Source organism: Apium graveolens, chromosome 7 (assembly GCF_009905375.1).
Source record: "Apium graveolens cultivar Ventura chromosome 7, ASM990537v1, whole genome shotgun sequence".
Classification (NCBI taxonomy): domain Eukaryota; kingdom Viridiplantae; phylum Streptophyta; class Magnoliopsida; order Apiales; family Apiaceae; genus Apium; species Apium graveolens.
In genome coordinates this window covers 7,692,077-7,712,551 of record NC_133653.1, presented here as the reverse complement: position 1 = coordinate 7,712,551, position 20,475 = coordinate 7,692,077, and the positions used below count along the sequence as shown (strand labels likewise).

The 20,475-nt window shown below is 32.2% G+C and overlaps 2 protein-coding genes and 2 long non-coding RNA genes across 10 annotated transcripts; 3 read left to right on the top strand and 1 right to left on the bottom strand.

Moving 5' to 3' along the window:
- Positions 1 to 67: 67 nt before the first annotated feature.
- On the top strand, positions 68 to 1,139 carry LOC141671953 (uncharacterized). The gene is made up of 3 exons (XM_074478412.1): positions 68 to 621; positions 725 to 788; positions 880 to 1,139. Exons 1-3 carry the CDS (start codon positions 265 to 267, stop codon positions 1,050 to 1,052), a joined length of 594 nt encoding a protein of 197 aa, XP_074334513.1. The 5' UTR covers positions 68 to 264; the 3' UTR covers positions 1,053 to 1,139.
- Positions 1,140 to 2,205: 1,066 nt separating this feature from the next.
- Positions 2,206 to 5,634, bottom strand: LOC141671955 (uncharacterized). Of its 5 annotated transcripts, none has more exons than XR_012555309.1 (9): positions 5,406 to 5,634; positions 5,181 to 5,240; positions 4,516 to 5,090; positions 4,245 to 4,394; positions 4,100 to 4,156; positions 3,394 to 3,861; positions 2,706 to 3,311; positions 2,468 to 2,621; positions 2,206 to 2,390 (listed from the first exon to the last, which is right to left on the bottom strand). It is a non-coding gene; the product is annotated as an uncharacterized LOC141671955 (long non-coding RNA). The 5 variants fall into 5 exon arrangements; XR_012555311.1 differs by having other exon boundaries at positions 2,706 to 3,861; positions 4,516 to 4,617; positions 4,697 to 5,090; XR_012555308.1 differs by having other exon boundaries at positions 2,706 to 3,861; positions 4,516 to 4,873; positions 4,995 to 5,090.
- Positions 5,635 to 6,366: 732 nt separating this feature from the next.
- Positions 6,367 to 20,235, top strand: LOC141670937 (5-amino-6-(5-phospho-D-ribitylamino)uracil phosphatase, chloroplastic). Of its 3 annotated transcripts, none has more exons than XM_074476993.1 (11): positions 6,376 to 6,534; positions 6,616 to 6,741; positions 6,809 to 6,877; positions 6,963 to 7,067; positions 7,908 to 7,962; positions 8,652 to 8,725; positions 9,033 to 9,116; positions 9,196 to 9,336; positions 15,283 to 15,348; positions 19,459 to 19,568; positions 19,725 to 20,235. In XM_074476993.1, exons 1-11 carry the CDS (start codon positions 6,448 to 6,450, stop codon positions 19,891 to 19,893), a joined length of 1,086 nt encoding a protein of 361 aa, XP_074333094.1. In that variant the 5' UTR covers positions 6,376 to 6,447; the 3' UTR covers positions 19,894 to 20,235. The 3 variants fall into 3 exon arrangements, with proteins under 3 accessions (XP_074333095.1, XP_074333094.1, XP_074333093.1); XM_074476992.1 differs by having other exon boundaries at positions 8,652 to 8,728; XM_074476994.1 differs by lacking the exon at positions 19,459 to 19,568 and having other exon boundaries at positions 6,367 to 6,534; positions 8,652 to 8,728; positions 19,725 to 19,840.
- On the top strand, positions 15,356 to 16,792 carry LOC141670938 (uncharacterized). The gene is made up of 2 exons (XR_012554831.1): positions 15,356 to 16,474; positions 16,577 to 16,792. It is a non-coding gene; the product is annotated as an uncharacterized LOC141670938 (long non-coding RNA).
- Positions 20,236 to 20,475: the final 240 nt, after the last annotated feature.

Here is a 20,475-nt window from a genome sequence, read left to right as displayed (position 1 = left end):
CTCTCATTCTATTGCAATATCCCACTGCAGTTTTAGCCAATCCCATGCCAAATAAATGTAGTTAAGAATTGCAATATTTATTTTTGTGTTGAAAGATTTATTCAGTTATCGTATCAATTTAAATTCCATTAGAAACAAGGGGGGGGGGGGGTATTTGCTTAATGTTTTGTGTTCAGTACTGCTGAAACGCTACCTCCTTTCCAAATTTTTCCTATACAAAAAAGCAAGGTGAAGGGATTGTTGGGTGAACATTGGGACTCGGTAATGGTGAGAGGTGGCGGTGTACTCGTGGTGGCTCCCTCCACGCCTTTACGAAACAACAACAACAACAGCAACAACTTCTTCTTCCTGCAAGAAGTTAGTCGTCGTCAGAGTGGGTTGGCAACACCAAAACAAGCAATGCACAGCAGATCAGCAGGAACACTAATATTTGTTGTCTCGGCCAAGAAGAAGAATGAGGAAGAAGCTGAAACAAATAATGAGACCAAGAGGAAACAGAATCTATTCGAGAGTGTAACAGAAGCTTTGGATTTTGCCCAAGTTCGATCAGAAGAAGATGCCCAGCTACTTGACGATGCCCGACAAGCTACTAAATCAGGATCTAAAATGACCCGGGAGCAGGTACCCATTTTTTCATTCAATCTTTCTTGGCTGCAGCTAGCTAGCTGGCTCCTTTTTCCTAGTTTATTATGTTAGCTAGAATAACACTCCCTTTTACCATTAGTATGGTGCTCTCAGAAGGAAAATTGGAGGAACATACAAAGATTTTTTCAAATCCTACGTTGATGGTACGTTGCTTAACCAGATTGTAATCTCAATATTTAAATGGCACCTTAGTTATTATTAGTTATGTATGATACTGTACTTGTTTATCTGCAGTTGACGGGGAATATGTCGAGGAAGGTTGGGTGGACAAAACTTGTAAAATATGCAAAAAAGATACAAGGGGGGAATCAAGGCAGGTGGACAATTTTGGAAGATATGTTCATACAGCCTGCTTAGATGACAAGTCCAAGTCCGGTGGAAACTTTTTCACCAGACTCTTCTCATAATCTCAACCCCTAGTGCGTGTTCATCAATATTTTATAAATCTAAATTTTGTATTATTTATAATCATAATAAAATTTTATTTTAGTTGAGAGTAAATAGCAAATGATCGATAAGATTTGAACCATTAATCTTATTAGTATGTTTGTAAATCTTGGAAGGGAATTCGAACCTAAGAACTTTGGTAGTGCATAAATAATAATATAAAATATTTGTTATTGGCGGGTTCGAACCTGGAAGTTTGAGTAATATATAAATAATAATTTAAATATTTGGTATTTGCGGAATTCAAAACTAAAAATTTGAGTATTATGTGTTATTTTAGTATTTAAAGTCAATAACAACATATAGTCATTTTTATATAGTTCTTATAAAAACAACCAAATCATGGATCATGCACGGAAATATAGTTAGTTTTAGGGCATGTTTGGTATAAGCCCGTAAGTACTTATTGACGAATGTTTGTTAACCCAACTTATAAGTTGAATTTACAACTTATAAGCTGATAAGTTGAATGTTAGCAGTATTTTTTTTTCAACTTATTTTGATTTTTCGCTTTTTTATTAATTTTTGTTTTAAAATTTTTATTTTTATATGTCTTTCTAATTTAAAATTTACGAATTAAGATAATTATATTTAAAATTTATTTATTTTAGCTCAATTAAGTAAAAAAATTCTGACATTTAACCAAATACTTATTTAACTTATAAGTATCCATCTATTTATCACTTATAAGTCCCTTATTCATTTTAAGTCATAAATTACTTATTTTAAGATTTTCCAAATTGCCACTTAATATCATGCATGAATCACACTTTTTGGGAAAATGTCTTATACACTTCAAACATTTCATGCACGGAGATTTGGGATTTTGTAGTCCACACGGACCATGGATCATGAAGGCTTTCACGACAGCATATTCAAGTGGATCTTTGAGTGCGTAAGGAATTTCTCCCGATACATATTTCTCAATATTTGTTTAGATGAATCTTTGATTTACTGTCAAGCCATATCAACATATGGACACGAGGAAATCCACGCTTTTGAAACTCAATGACATACATCACTGCATGAAAATAGGTTTGTAAATTTAGACTGTACAGTTTGAATGGTTATTATGACATTTTCTGAAATAAGAGATTATTTACCTCCAATACAGGTTCCAAAATAGAATTTCTTCTTCACATATGTCATATGTTGCTCAAGTTTCAATTTTAAAACTCTAGAAATAATATCAGGACAATTTTCAGGCTTACATCCCAAACTGGGTTGGTGGTCATGGTGAGGAATATATCGAGATGACCCACATGACAACAGACAGCTAGAGCGTCTTGAAAATTCCGCTGCAAGTAACGTTTTGAACCAATAAATCTAGCAGGCAAAATTACACCTATGCCAAAATTAGAAGTGTCGGAATCACCTCTACTAACAGGATCACATATATGACTATATAATTCGTTTCCAAGAATAGACTGATGTGTTCGAAACCATCATAATTCTAGTTTGTTCTATTGCCGAGAAAGCATCCACCATCACCTATTGGAAGAGCCTTCCGCCCAACTGAGGTGCCATTGCTGGACAACAAAATTAAATTAAATTTGTCATTTCAAGTAGCGTAAGGTTAGTTATTTGCAAGAATGTCACGATAAGACTCTTACCTTCATTTTATCGGACTTGAAATCAATAAGAGAAATAATCCTTTATTGAGATTACAAATAATCCTTCATTGAAATAAGAGAAATAATCCTTCTTTGGTAGCTACAAAATGTGGTAGATTACAAATGTTAAAGTCATATTCATGATCGACAAAACTGTTAAAGTTTAAGTACTAAAATTTTACCTTCATACTTATTGAGACATATATCAACATGGAACTACTATAAAGGATAATTGGTGGTTACCTCCCATCAGCCATACTAAATTTCACATGTAATTTGCTAGATTCATTTTTAGTACAGTAAGACCTGAAGGAGGAGGTGTTTAACATTCCAACTACGTCTGGAGACATTGAATTTTATATGGATAATAAATGGATTATTTACTTTATATTCTTGCAGAAAATGTAATACTACAATGGCAGACAACTTCATCTCAGTTTGGTTGTCGAAGAATGTATGTTGGTCATTTCGCACGCATCTATTTTTCTCATCACCATTATATCGACAAACTTTGAAATTCGATAATCGGTACAATTGTCCTTCTTTAAGATCAGCCTCAAACCCATTAACAATCTTTTCACTAATAAATACATGGATCCTGCAACCCTATGTGAGAGAAATATTAATCAAGCTATAGAAGTGGTTGAGCAAATATAAGTTTGAAATAAAGACTACATTGTTGTCATACCTGTGCATCATTAAATATTATATTGAATCCACGAAACTCATTGGTTCTCTGATTGATACCTTTCCAAACAGCTCATGCTCTAACACGAACATACCATATAATCTTATCAGTAGTTAGCTCCAACAGAGTATGCTGGTTCTGACCATTTAGACGATACACGTAAGGAGCTCTACCACAATTAATGGTGCGATCAACTTTACCCCCCGTCGAAGTAAAAGCAAACATTATTATACAAACAAATATTTCTCTTAAAATAGTTGCATTTTACAGGATCATTATATAACCCCATCAAATATGCAGGTGTTGGTGGGGTGGGGGGAAGTTTAATCTGACCTTGTGCACAACATAAACTGGACTTCGGAATGCCCTTCTTAACATTTTTATTTATCCTCTTTTCCTTCCACATAACAACACCACATTTTTGACAAGAAGCAGTTGGGGGGCCTAGATTGGCATAACCCTTTGGTACTGCAACAAACCAGTTAAAACTTTCACTCATAATTGCCTTTAAAAAAATATTTATAAGGTCAATGTAAATTATATTAATCTAAGAACATGTATGAAAAGTTTCATGATTATTTTCAATGTTCATATCCTCTGCTTCGTGGATGTCGTGGTCTACAAAAATTAAAGTTTTCAATTTGTAAAAAATATTTACCATCAAAAGAGTACAGAAAATTCATGACATTGTATAGTTGGCAATTACCATAATCCCAAAATAATTCACCCTCGTCTGCTTGTAGCTCTGCAATTGTAGAATGCTCTACAAAGATAATAACTTCTAGTGTCAGATAATGAAGCATAAATTAATAGCACCAAAATGAAAAAAGAGTGAAGAGAAGTTACACAACCTGCTAAATCACAGTCAGTGTCACCTACATTTTTGTCAAACAAACGCCTCGTGCTCTAAGAAGACTTTGTACAGTCAACCCTATGAGTTATTTCTGAAAGGTTAACTCCTGCAACTTTTTGGGGTTTGAATGTAGAAATCTGATTTGAATCTAGAAAAAATGCATTCCTGTGTCAGTATACTAATTTTCATAGTACATGCAATAGAGAATTAAGTGAGCGTGAAATGATTTCTGTATCACAACTTCTCTGATTTGTGATGTTAAACGCTACCTTGTATTTATGTATCACAACTGTCCTGATTTCTGATATTAACTAATCCTTGAATTTTGGATTTCTGCCTTCCTCCTATCTTGTTAGCAAACTGATTGGATTCTAAGTGATAAAACAAAGTATCAATAATAAAGAGTGGTATTTGAATCTAAAAAATTATGAAACAGTATTTCGGTAAAACCTCTGTCTTGGTTTGTGATATCAGCAAATGGAACTCTAAATGCAACAGGTGTAATAGGGGTTTTAGGATATGAAACACTGTAGTTCACAGTAGATGAATGAGTAACTCCTGTATGAGGAGAACATATACTCTGACAATTCTTAACTGGGCTGGTTGTTCGGCCAACAGGAGTGCGTTCTAAAACAACCGCACACATGAAATTAAAAAGCTAAACTTCTAAAACTGCGTGAAAAATAATATATCTTTAAAAATTAAGTGGTTGTACTCAACAGTCTTGGAAGTGTAACGAAACACAAACCTCCATTACTCTTATCAGTATCATCATGATTGTTAACGTTCTCACAGTTTGCCTGACAAAAAATATCAACTCTCCTAAATTTCCTAGGTTGGAAACCTAAAAGAAAGTTAACAATTAGAAATCAATGCTTAAATACACAGTTCATAATTTAAGTAAAAATGCAATTTACAAAGTATGAAATGATACATTTATCTTTACGTAAGGAGGTGAAATTATCCAATTTCAAATGCTCATAACTGCCCTGCCCTGTACAACACAACATTATTGAAACAACAAAATTCAAATTATACACGAAACACACAACTAATGAAGATCATATAATTGAACACAACAAATACAAAAAACAAATACAAAATAAATAATTAGTTTTAAAGAATACAAAACCTAATAAGACAGGTTAAGAACATGTACCTGTTTCATGTTGAATTTGTATTGAAGTAAACGAAAGAAATAGAAGATAAGAAATGTTAAAGGTGAAAGTGCTGGATCTTAGATCTCCTTTTAAATTTGAAATGGCTATATCCTGAAGTAGAAAGAATGTAAAGAAGAATAGGTAGATTCATCAGAAGTAGGCATGCTAAGAATAAAAAAGGAGAATGTGAGAAGCTGTGCATGGTTGATTGTCCGAGTTAACAAAGTATGATTTTTGTGGTACTGGACGCACGTGTGTTTGGAAGGCAAAATGTTCGGTAGATGGCATATTCAGTAATTTAGTTGGAAGTGTGATGGGGTGTAAAATAGCTTATTTTTTTGGGGATCATGAATTATTATATAGGTAGAATATTTATAATAAATACTAAAAAAATTAATTTTCTGAACAATCGGAATTTGGTAAATCCTTAGACTTAATCAAAAGAGAAGAGAAAAACTAGTATACATCGAATTAGATACATACATAAAATGAGGATAGTTTATTTCTTTTATATTTATATAATTAAAATTTAATTTTTTTAATTACTGAAATTTCTATATAAATTAATAATTATTAATTTATCGATTAATTGATATCTCTATAAATTAATAAAATTTTACAATTATGTGATCCCTAATTATATTAATTTATTTTTTTTTTGACAAACAAGACTTAGTCCGTTATGATAAATTATTTAGATGGGATACTTTGAGATGATATAATTCAACCGAATTTATAGGGGTTTACCCAATAAAAATAAGTACTTACAAATTTAAATGAGTAAAAAGTCTCTAACTGCGTGGACTATAAAAACTACTCAAATTGTTCGTAAGCTAATCGAACCCGTGTTGTAAAATATTTTGAGCCAAACTCAAGTTTTTAAAATTTTAAATTGAGCCCTATTATTTTTCGATTCGACTCGACTCGATTAGGCGGGCTAAAAAAAATGGCGACACTAAAAAAAATCGCGACACGATTTGATGGGTAATTTTAGAACGGCCTCTTTGTTTGTTTTGTGCCCATACCTTTTCTGAAACGATAATGGAATGCGCTTGTAGTTATTCATCATCGTTACTCCGGCTGACGTCGCCTTCTTCTCCTGCTTTTCCAGCTAACTTCAAATTGTTGGTTCGTGTCGTTTATTATGTATGTATGTATGTATATATAATTTATATAATTAATTAGTTTGAATAAATTTCCAAATTTCAGAGAGTTAAGCGTTGTTTTGAGTCCCAAAATCCGAATCCATTTATACGGAAGGGTTTTATATCAGAGGAAAACAGTAATAATAAGGGATATCATCCGGTCACACCTGACAAGTTGTTTCAAGAAGAGGTACGTGCTACTGCTACTGTTTTTTTTAATTTATGGATTTTTAGGGGTTCATTTTTGGATATTTTAGGTGATTGGAGCTGAATATGGTGAAGGTTTCGAGACTTTCAGACCAGATGGCCCCCTCAAAGTTGATGTGGTAACCTCCTTCTCTTTTTTTTGGGCTTTATTTTTTCAACTATTAATTGCATCTAATTCTCCTGTTTGTTTTTTTGATCATCAAGGATTTTCTCAATGATAGACTACAAACTAGCCTTCTTCAACGAATCAGATATGCTATGAAGCCTGATGAAGCTTACGGTCTTATTTTCTCTTGGGAGAATGTACTGGTAACCCTTTTCTTTTCGTCCCTCTTTTCCCCTTATATCATACATAATCTATTTATTCAAAATAATGTGCTACCACCAATTATCGGAAGGAACCTATACTACTTTTGTAATATAATTATGATTTCACAACAAACATTCGTGACAAATGATATATAATATTGCACTATTAAATACATTATTTCTACACGAAAAAAGAGAGAGATGTTCTAAAATTTACTAATGAGACGCTGGCTTCATAAGCCTTTTGAAATGTTACTGGATTCATGTTTGCACGTCTGGAGTATAGAGGTTTTCTTGGTTATCTTGAATCATGTAATTCTATAAGCACATGCATTGTATTTGTCACACGATCTCAAAGCTATGTGCGTCTATATATGTTACAGCATACCAGTATCAAGCATTACAGAATTAAGTGTTCTGCAGTTTAACTCTTGTTTGAAATATCTGTCCACGGAAGAATTTGCATTATTTTTTCCGTACTGATTTAGGCTAAGGTAGAATGACTCTTAAATGAGCTTCAGTCTCTGTGATATGTTAATTAAGCTTTCCAAATGCATTATCTTGACAACATAGTTAGTCCCTTCTCATGATTGTTTAATTTTCTAGTAAATATAGTCCATGTGCCTTGCTGCTAGCTATTTTGGCTATGAATAATCATTGGTTCCTCCTAGGTTTATGTGAACTTAGAAATACACCTCTAATCAATAAGTTATAGGCTTATCAGCTAGGCTGTACTACATAATTTTCATAGGATTTATGCCTTATGTTTACCTTTTTGTTGTTACTTGGGATGTTGTCTCCTTGAACTTGTCATTTGTGTGTGTGTTTACTATTCCACAGGCGGACACAAGTTCTATGAAGTTGAAAGCATGGAAACAACTGGCATCAGAAGAGGGTCTGTATCTTTAATCCCTGTAATTACGTTTTGTACTAGATGTACACAATTTTGGAGTCTGCAAGTGACTAAGTGTTATAATTGTGCCAGTTTTTGCTGATTGCTTAAGTACTCAAAGCCGAGCCATGATAGGTAGATTGTTTGTGGTATAATTGTACCAATACCATCAGTTATCCGTAATTTTATGTTTAATCTGCAGAGTGATAAAGTGGTCAGATGTCAACATTGAAATGTTTGATGACTCTGATAGAATAACATCCGTCACTTATCATGTTGTTTGTAGAATGTAATGTACCTTGTATCTCCCTGTGCCTTATTTAAATGGCCACAGCTCCATCTGTAATTTTAATCTTTTTGTATTTAAATAGTCACAATCTATATCAAGGACTCAAGCGTGAGGTAGCATAGATCTATATCAAGGAAGCTAGCACAATGTTAAGCTATTGGTGGCCGTTCTAAATTAGTGATGTTTCTGGCTAATTAAAAAGGTTTGAGATGGAGCTTTTCTGACTTAGTATTCAGTATCTCTACTGAACAATCTAAATAACCTGATGCAGCACATCTGTCTAGAAAAATAACGTATATATCATAAGTTTTGTTGCAGATCTTTTTTGAAGTACATATTTTGATAGAGGGCTATCCGTACAGTTTATCTATCATTTAGAAGTCACACATTTTCTATAATGCAGGAAGGGATATTCCTAAGGATCGAACTTTGCAAAGAAACTTGCTCTACGGAAGTGCTGATCATGTACTGCACAAGGTTGCAACTATTTATTAGATTACTTATGATCCAGTATTAGGTGACTAATGATTTTCAAAAGTAGTCAGTACTGGATGCATTTTTGTGTTTCCAAGTCCCAAGTTACCATGTAGTTTGATAGGCAATGTCGTCGGAGATTGTTGATTTACTTTGAGTTACATATTCAGTATATATAAGATTCAATTAGCATATAATATCTCCAAAAATCTCAGTGGAATAGAAGTTTGAGGCCTCTTAATTCGTTCTTTTATGGTTTTAACCTATTTTGTGATGCCTGAGTTTCCTAAATATCTCAAATAATTTGTAGGTATTGCTATGGGAGAAACCAGGAATTGAGTTGGATAGACTGAAGCTTAGACTTTCGCAGTTGTATCTTGGCAATATTCTTAATGTCAGCTCTTGATCAGGAATTATTTGGCTGCTATGTATGTGACACAAATGTCGTAACTTTACATTGTTCTTTTCTTCAGCTTTCAGAACCCATGGAAGGGCTCAAGGAATGGCTGACTGCCGTATCAACAGCTCGAATCCCTTGTGCTGTGGTTTCAAGTCTTGATCGGACTGATTTGGTTGAAGTACTCATACGAATGGGACTATACAAGTATTTCCAGGTCTTTGAATTTCAGTTTCTCCTTCAAACCCATTACTTGTCAATGCAGTTGACTCAGAAGCATATGCAAATATAGTATGCACATCAGTGTATCCATATGCAGTTCTTTAAGCATCATAACGGGTCGGTTTGGCTCAGTTCTTATTGGAAACTGTTACAATACCGTATATGCCGGTTCGGTTTCTACCTATTAACATATCTACCTATTAACGTAACCGAACCGCCCAGAACGGTTTTTTCGGTTCGGTTAACCGTTGTCGGTTTCGGTTTTTTTACCTAATTAAAAAATATTATACAAATATACTAATAATAAATTTTAAAATATTATAACATAAAAAAGATACTTCTAAACTTAAAATTTACAATGACACAGTTTCTGATATCCAAAAATTACAAGTGAAATTAAAGAGTATAATAGTAGCAGTAACTGGTGTAGTGGTGTATACGAGTTTATGGATTGAGTAGTGTAGACACGGCCATCACAGAAGGCTAAAGGAGCATCACAGCTTCTGTTCATTATGTTTTACTAACTGTACTAGGTTCTATATAATAAATAATGTATTTTATATAAGCATATTATATTATTATATAATATGTAGATGTATAATATTATATAAATGGTTCGGGTATAGGGGATAAAACCGTAGCCATTACCAAACCGTTCCATTTACAATTTTTTTGGTTTTCATTGGTTTCGGTTTTTTCGGTGTGGTTTTCTGAATGTTTGTATGTTTTTTGTTGTTTTCTGATATTTGAGAAAAGTAATCTAATGAAAGAAACATAGATTTACAACTAAGAATTGCAGACTAACAATAGAATTAGGATAGTTTGAGAGAATTGTAGAGTGAGAAGGAGAATTCAGTAATAGAGAGAAGAACTAGAGAGAAAAGCAGTTTGGTGGAATAGTATTCCTTTTTCATAAAATGCATAAACTGAATATTAAAACTGTTAAGTCTATTTATAGGCTACTTGACCTCTAAGTACTTGTTAAAGTACCAGTTTACCCTTAGTAAAACTACTAATGCATTATACTAATAGGCATATGGACATGTATTAAAAACAAGTAAAGAGATAGATATTTGTGGATTAACCGCAGTCTATTTAGTATTTATAGGCTACTTGACCTCCAAGTACTTGTTAAAGTACCAGTTTACCCTTAGTAAAGCTACTAATGCATTATAGTAATAGCCAATAGGTATATGGACATGTATTAAAAACAAGTAAAGGGATAGATATTTGCGCAGAAAACCCACACCTAAGGTGATCCAACCGAAGAAGAATCAATACCCTTAGGATTTCTCAACCGTAGAAGAGAAGTTTGTTAGGATCGCAACCCATAACAAGAGAGAGAACAATCTCAATTCAATAATAATCAATCAATTCTATTCTTATAATAAAAGATTACATCAACTTATATAGGCACATAGTAAATCCCTAAACTTAGTGATCAAGTAACAATCTTCTAATAAAGGAAACAAATCCTTTTCTTATTCTCTACCATAATATAAACTATTCCTCCTACTACTACTTATATATATCATATTATATATTAAATTACAATTAAATTTATTTTTAACTAATAATATAAAATAAACACAAATCAATATTCTAATCTTTCGTTCCGCATCAATATCACAAGCATTCTACTACTAATAGCCTCTATAGTAACTACTGGGCTACTGTCCTGATTGTTACCAACATTAGAACTAAAAAACTCAAGAGCCTCTTAGTGTTAATTAGAATTTTATGTTGTATATCAACTCCAAGTCTCCAACTACACTCCGTATATTTGCTCATTATTGTTGTAATAATGTATTCGAACTTCAACCAGGAGGCTCTAGTTGAGAAAAGAAGGAAAATAAACTTTTAATTAATAAATTAATAAAATTGAAATTAGGAGTGGCTCTAAGAGCATCACAATCAAACTCTTAAATAGGCTCCTAAAACTAAGTTTTAAAGAGTTTGAAACTACAATGGCCTCCAACAAGCTCCAAGCCACTCTTCATAAATTTAGGGGCTCTGTTTGTTTCCTAAATATTTTCCAATTAATTCTTTTTTATTTTTAATTTTCTCTCTCTAATGTAAAGATTATAAATGACGCTGATTATGTGTCTGTTTGGCAATTCATTTTGAACCATTACGGAGTGATAAGTTCATGGACCATCCAGATGTTCTGCTTAATGGATAAAATTGTTACTTAAATGATGAAAAGTAGAAAATAGTCGAACTGTACTTTTCTCTTTCATTTTTACTTATTCAGACAGCGTCTTAGCTAATTTTAGTTCGATTAATTTACTACAAAATAAATATAATAACATGTAAATAATTTAGTTCGTAGTGCAACCTTTAGTTCACAATGCAACATTAATTAAAAGGATATATAATAACATTTTGATTATAATTCTTATATATTTAAAAGTTTATTTTAGTATCCATTATTTTATTTATATAATTTGCATAAAGATTCAGATACGATCAAAAACATGTTTCAACTATTTATTTTATTTTATTTTATAGTATTCTATTTTTTATAATAACTTATAAGTAATAACAAGTAATATTTTTTTTTAAATATTAATTTTTTTTATAATATTTTATTATATACAGTGTTCTAATTTTTTAATTTTTTCTTAACTTATAAGTTATAATTTACCAAACACCTCACCAACTTATGACAACTTATGACAACTTATATGTAAAACTATCCAAACGCCTAAATTACTTATAAGTAATAATTTACTTTTAACTTATATGATACTTTTTAACTTTAAGTTATAAGTTAATTTTTTAAGAGCAACTCCAACCCTAGTCACCTGTTAGCTAAAATTGTCGGGTGTCAACCAATATACTTATTATCTAAAATTTTAATCACTCCAACGGGCTCTTTCTATTAGCTAAAATTATTGCTATCAGGGTTTGGTTTTCCAAATTTGTTGATCATCTCCCCATTAGCTATATCAATTCCACGTCGACTCCCGCCATTCTTGTGTTGTTTTATACCTGAAAATGAATTGAACTATAACATGTGTATGTGTATATGTATTTATTATTTTTTAATAATTAATATATATTAATTTTTTATTTAATTTTACGTAATATTGACTGTAAAAATATTTATCAACAAAAAAAAATTCATTGTTAATCAAATTTATTAATTACTTATATAAATATTTTAATATAACATTTTATAAAATACTAATAAAATAATATGATAAATTAAATTTAGTTAAATGTTTTATAAAATATAAAATTAATGTTTGTTAACCAATTTTTATCATGTTTAAAATATTACAATAATATCATCAAATATGTTTTAATTAAATATATTTTTTATTTTTACTTAAATTAAATAAAAAAGTAATTAACTTTACTATGTCTTTAGTAACTTTTTTCACTAAAAATAGCCGTTGAGATTTAAAAATAACAGTTTTTTAAATTTAGCTAATCATTATAGCTAATACTGCTGAAGCACAATTGCTTACAGGTTCAATAAATTTTAGATAATATCTATATTTTACTCATATAGCTACTCCCGTTGGAGATGCTCTAAGAAACCCTAAACTGACCTTAAGTAATAGGTAATAGATATTTTATCTTAACACTTTTTATTATTATTTTCCATCTTTTCCATGTACTCACCATACGTGATGTACTCATCATACATGATATAGTCAAGATTTATGATGTTTGCTTTATAGAGAAAATGTTCGAAATACCTACCGCTAAGCTGTCAAGGCCCCAACTACTGATGTGACGATGTGATTGGCCTTTCTTACCTAGCGAACACACATATCATATAATCATTTATTGTGTTTTATGCAAGTGTGGTTGGTATTTGATTGAGTCTCTCCCATATGCGTGTATTGTTCATACATGTACTTGTAGCATGCGTGTAGCACCCCTTGTATTGCATGAATGCGTGTACATGCATGTTTAATATTTAATTATTTTTATATATGTTAAATCCTAATCCCTAAATTAAGCATGAACACTAATTCAATAGTTTTTAATATGTTAGTATTCAATAATTCTGCATTTGGGTTAATGTTTCTTTAAATGAATAAAAGTTACAACAATTTAGGGTCTAGGATGTGGCTCTAAACCCTAGAGCCTGAACCCTAATTTAAGAGTGGACCATAATTCAAGACTTTAATATTTGGTTCATCCATTACTCATTAGGTTTTAGAAGTAAATAGAAAAAAATGAACAAAAGACACACGGTTGAAGGTTCGGGGCTAGAGCTTAAACAAATGAGGATCGTTAATTTAACATTTTTAAGGGTTTAACATTCCCCATTTGAATTTTAAAAATATTTAAAGAAGAAATTAAAGGTAGAATGAATAAAAGAACCATAGCGTATAGGATACACGCATGTATTTCTCTTCCAGCAGGTGTCCACCATTCTCTTCAAGTGTACTGGGAAAGAAGCAAGTACACATGCTAAATATGCGTGTCAAGTAATGACATCATACACGTATTCTGTACTTATCTGTAAAGTGGTAAAAAAGGACCACACTTGCCGCCAGTGGGTATTCTGGGCAATGCATTTTGAATGTGGGTATATAGGGCCTTCACCTTGTTTAACATGCATGTATGTAATTAAGTAATAAATAATAGATAGAGAGTGATATTAAGGAAGATTGTTGGAGAAACAATGTAGGTTTAGCTCTTAAATAGTTAAAGAGTGAATTTTTATTATATATAGAGTGAAAATAAATAAATTTTTGGAGTCTCTTTAAGTTGCTTAAAATAAGTAGTGAAATTAGGCTCCTAACCTATAAATGAACCACTAGGAGATTGTTGGAACACAATTTGTACTAAATATATACCCAGTATCTTGGAATTGCTCAACCCATTTTGGTGCATTCATTCATGCTTGCTTTGAAATACATCAGACGGTGCTTTTTAAGTTGCTTGCAATTATATATCTCATTATACATATTCCATATGCTTAGATTGTATTTGGCTACATCATTTTTACATTATATACACGGTTGAAATACAATTAATTGGATGTAATTTTACATTAGGGTACGGTTGAAGGTTCGGGGCTAGAGCTTAAACAAATGAGGATCGTTAATTTAACATTTTTAAGAGTTTAACATTCCCCATTTGAATTTTAAAAATATTTAAAGAAGAAATAAAAGGTAGAATGAATAAAAGAACCACAGCGTATAGGATACACACATGTATTTCTCTTCCAGCAGGTGTCCACCATTCTCTTCAAGTGTACTGGGAAAGAAGCAAGTACACATGCTAAATATGCGTGTCAAGTAATGACATCACACACGTATTCTGTACTTATTGGTAAAGTGGTAAAAAAGGACCACACTTGCCGCCGGTGGGTATTCTGGGCAATGCATTTTGAATGTGGGTATATAGGGCCTTCACCTTGTTTAACATGCATGTATGTAATTAAGTAATAAATAATAGATAGAGAGTGATATTAAGGAAGATTGTTGGAGAAACAATGTAGGTTTAGCTCTTAAATAGTTAAAGAGTGAATTTTTTTTATATATAGAGTGAAAATAAATAAATTTTTGGAGTCTCTTTAAGTTGCTTAAAATAAGTAGTGAAATTAGGCTCCTAACCTATAAATGAACCACTAGGAGATTGTTGGAACACAATTTGTACTAAATATATACCCAGTATCTTGGAATTGCTCAACCCATTTTGGTGCATTCATTCATGCTTGCTTTGAAATACATCAGACGGTGCTTTTTAAGTTGCTTGCAATTATATATCTCATTATACATATTCCATATGCTTAGATTGTATTTGGCTACATCATTTTTACATTATATACACGGTTGGAATACAATTAATTGGATGTAATTTATAAAGTAATAGGTTAGCTAGAATTCCCAAATTTGGGTATTGGCTCAGCCTCTTGGCTGTCTACATACAGAGGATTATGCACCAAGTTGAACTCTTGTTGGTGTTGCAGGCTATTGTGACCGAGGAAGATGGCATGGAGTCCATGGCCCACAGATTCCTTTCTGCTGCAGTGAAGGTACAGTAACTAAAAAAGACTAGCAAATTGATTGATTAAAACCTATTTACACGTGAAAGATGTTGAAATACTCGAAACTAAATCATTTGCAGAACTTTAGTCTAAAATCCAGTTAATAACCTTTGGGCATAAAAGAGTAAATTCTCACTTTGGGTACTTGTAATCTATACTTCACGCCACCGTTGTAGAGGCGTAGCCTAGTTATCGCCTATGCGGAAAGGTGCTAAAAATAAATAGGCGTTCAAACTGCCTTCATATTAGGGGAATTTGGTGTTACCTCAAGTTTGGTGATTCCTAAACCTACATTAGGTGAATTACGTGTTCAACTTATATACGTGCATGAAATATTATTCTAGTTATGATTTGTTTTTGCTTTTATTTTTCTTTTTGGTCTTCGACGGGTAAATTGTATAAACTTGTACCTTTGAACCATTATATTCATAACAGTCTCCAAAAAACAAACATAATAATTATGTTTGATACGATTGTATAAACTAATATTTATGTTAATGTAAAATATTATTAAAACCAATCAAAAAAATATTTTGCATAATTTATTATATATTTGCCTATATATAGGTGAGTGCCTAATACGAGATTCGTTATCCCCTCGGTTCGCCTTTACAACTTATGCTTTAGACTTGTCAAAACTTTGGTGTGCCCGAGAGCATTTCTTATTTGAGCATCTCTAATATTTATATATATATAAACTCAATTCCATGTTAACTGAGCAACAATCTACTCCAATAGTTAGCAACCTTTGAAAGTTGCCTATGTGGTCCCATAAATAATATTGCAATGACTCTTAAACTAAAAAAATTATTGGTGATATATACTTTATGCACTTGTATATTTATTTTAACCATTTCGAGAAGTTGCCAAAAGTTGGCAACATTGGTTGACGACTCCCTGGCAACCCAACCAACTTCAGTAGGTAGGCAACCAATAGTGCTTTGCCACATCAACTTTGGCAACCTCTTGGCAATGCCTATTGGAGATGCTCTTAACTACATTGAAAAAAACTTCAACCCGGCCACGCGCACAATATTTGTACGAAGTTCAATGCCCCCATAGAAGAGCAGTTAAGAGCGACACTGTGAATGAAGCAACCTATATAAGCTCGAAGGTATCTCTTTTTATGATAAATTTTAACTATCTTTTTATAACTATTGAATTATTCAAGTGGTCAGAATAAAGATACTCTTCCATGTTGTCATACTCTTGCTAGATGATGGCTTCAAACCTGTTCTTAGATCACGGGTTACTGGATGATTGCATGGATTCACCATGAATTTCTGGGACCCAAATTATGATCCGGCCTCTTGTGTTTGGCCACCTTACGAATTCTACAATGCATCTTCTTCCCGCTATTAAATCACTGTAGTTAAGACATTTTATTCCTGGTATGTGCTTGAATCCTACTTCGATTCCCTCCCTCCCTCCCATTCTTCTCTTCTCCTCAACCTCCTTTGGCCTTGCTTCTCCTTTGTAAGGCTCAGAGAGTCTATTTTTTCTCCCTACTTCACTTTGTTTTCTCCAATAATTCAGAAATCAATTACCACTATCAAAAAAATGGGGTTGGAGATAAATTAGTTTTTTTTCCCTTTGTCTCTGAATGTCTGAAGTTGATGAAATGAAATGAATTCTTTTTGTGATTTGTTTTTTTTTTATCTTAGTCAACCTTGTCAGCTGATCCGACCAGTCAACATCCACTCGCCACCATGTCTTTGCTAGAGCAGATGGTAACGGAGTTGTATAGGGAATGCATGTTGTTTGACCAACAAATGAGTTTACTAGAACGTCATGTACATTTTTAGCAAGTCTGTGAGCATCTCAAGACCTTGTTTTTGCGGTGACCAACTTGATCTTTCCGAATGCAAAGACACGTAATTGAGATTTACCACAATAAATGGTTATACTACTTATATATTCTCTGGCTTAAAAAATACAAGTCAAAATTTGAAGATTTCTTAAATATCTATTTGCTAATTATCTCGATACTATAAAAGGAGAATATCTGAATATCGATTAACAATCTCAATTAAGCATCTTGATTATTTGCAGCGCTTAGCCTAGTAGATAATTCTCCCCTCTCGGTAATAAGTGGTCGAGGGTTCAAACGGAAGTGTCGGACTGGGTTCATGTGTTTATAAAATTTCTATGATTGACCTTTACTAAAAATATTTAAATACTATTGAATGATAAGATACTTAATAATTCCCGAGTCAAACACCGAGTAAAATACTTGCAGATCTATGTGTTGTGTTTTCTAACATAAGATGCAATTTGCTGACAAGCGATTTGCTGTTGTGCAAAGTCTTATAGGCATGACTCAATCTGCTTGTCACAATACAAGATTCACACAAAGTGGGGACAGACAGAGGAATTAGTTTTCTAGGAAAAATCCCCACTGATGTTCACAATTTTTATGGCACTTAACGAGTAAAGTGTAGAAAGAAATTGAGTAGTGCCAAAAGGTATTAGGTGGGAGGGATTAAGTCTACCATACAATATACTTACTTGAAGTAGCTGATAACTATAATTAATCTTCAAGTAACAAAATATAGTTAGTAAATTAAAATTTATAAATTCCCCCCTCTTATTACATTCCGGTTATAAATATTAGATGGAAGAAATTGTTGAGTTATGTGTACTTGTGTAGTGCGGTAGTCACAGAATTATTCTATTGTTGCTAATTTATTATTCTATTGCTGCTAATTTAGTCTATATATTAATATGTAGTAGGTTGCCTTAGTAATGTTCTCTTGTCTTTGCCATGAATACATGCTAGATTGTTAGGGAAAAACACAAGAAATGCCTCCCTATGTACAACTAATAATCTAATATTTATGCGAGCTATTAATGCATGATTTATTAACAATACATGTTTATCATTTTTGTCATGGCTGTCATGGCGCTCGACTATCAACGACTAGTCAGTTTGAGAGAGTCGACTAGAGAGGTCGACCTAGTCATTCGACTTGGTCGATTAGTGCAAAATCCAGTCCAAATTTAATGTGAAAAAAATAAAAATACTCGAAACCTATTCAACATAGAAACATTCAACATGCTAATCTCATCTTATATATCTTCTGGTGTTTGTATTTATGTATGTATAAATTGATTAAAATTGAATATACAACTGTGAATATATATGTATAGTCACTGTATACATGTGTCTATATGGAAAAGGGAAAAATGATATGTTCGTATTGAAAATATTTGTTTGTAATTGATATACGTGTAAGTATGAGAATGCTAGACTAGTAATTGATATACATGTGAGTATGAGAATGCTAGACTAATGTTCGGGGAAACCACATATAAAAATTGCCACACTGCCTTTATTAGTATCACACATCATCAAATTCATTCCCAGATCACCAAATTTCAACATAAATCACTGAATTTCTATACAAATCATTTATTCTTTTTGAGCAAATTTCTATATCAGGCCTAACCATCATCACTATACATCTTCCACCCCTACTGTTACCGTATCTACCTTTGCCACCATAACCACCACTACACGAAATAAATTTTGAAATACACGGGTTTCATAAAATCCAAAAATTTTGGGTCTAAAAATTAAATCCATATCATAATCCAAATCCAAAAAATCAGGTAATGCTTAAGCAAATATTTTGGTTTTGGACCGGGTATCAAACGGATGATCGGATTAATTTGTCATCCCTAGATTCCCATAATTATGGCCGTCAAACTGAAGATTCAGATACGGGTCGGTTTGTTATCCGAATCCGACGGATATTGTTCGGATACAGATAATATCCTGATCTGATGTCAATCAGATTTTTTTATATTAAAAATTCAAAAAATTGTAAAAATAAAACTAATTTTTAAAAATTTAGTTAAGAGTTAAAGTGATATGTGTCAATTTTAATTTTATCAAAAATTAATTTTTATTTATATTTTCAATATAATTTTTTCTTTAAAATATTAAACTCGAATGATATATTATATATGTCTAATATTTTTCTAGTTATATTAAATTTGCATAAATATATTACACAATATAAAGTTAGCATAGTAAATTGTAAATTATATATAATTATATACATATATAAAATATTAAAACTTGAACTTTGGCAGTTGGATCGAAAGCCCTCCATGTGTGTCGTGTTTGAAGATGATCCTAGAGGCATTGCTGCTGCTCACAACTGCACGATGAAGGCCACAGCATTAATTGGTGTTCATCCAGCGTATGTCTTAGGTTTCACTTCATGAAATTGTACAAATAATTCAAAATCTAACTTTCCCTTCATAGTATGTAAGGATGTGTTGCTTAGAAATCGAAAGTGTAAGAAACAATAGAATCTCTGCTGGGTCTCTAAGTGTGTTTGAGTTGAAACATGCAGGTATGATCTGGTGCAGGCGGACCTTGCAGTTTCTAGCTTTAATGAGCTTTCAGTGATCAATCTCAGGCGATTATTTGCCAATAGTGGTGCCACTTTTATGGACCTGGAGAAACAGATGACAGAAAGAACTCCGCAAAGAAGGAAACTTAGGGTTGATACTATCTTCTGATCCTCATTTTACTTTTTACCTTTCAACCAAAGAGCAAAAAGGAGAAATAGAGCCAACAAAAGTAACCCACACACAAAACAAACATATCCGTTCTAGTCTGTGAGCTTTGGCCTATTACTTTTCTAGTTATAAGGGAGTAGTCATTCTGAATAGGGATTTCATTTTATTTTTCCTATTTTAAAGTATTTTTTACCTGTAATTTGATAAAGGTACCTGTTCTTATTCTAGAATGTTCTTTTATGTTGTAAACTTTTGTTAGCACAGCAGAAGTGACCAGGGTAAAGAGTAAATATATGTGTTTATAGAAAAATATTTGTTTCTATATATTAAACTTTAATTCCAGTTAGTGTATGCTTCTGGTAAGTCCGTTAGGATTGTTGTGAGTCTGTTACTTCAACCGCTAAAGTATATTATGCTTCCATTTGGAGTTATTGTTTAATACTGCAATGAAAAAAAGTTTTAGTATTATATTTTAAATTTTCAGACGTTTAATATAAAAAATCATATAGTTGAGATATGATAATGAAACAACTGAGCAAAAATTAAAAACTAGATTTTTCCCCAAAACATTGGGGCCTGCTT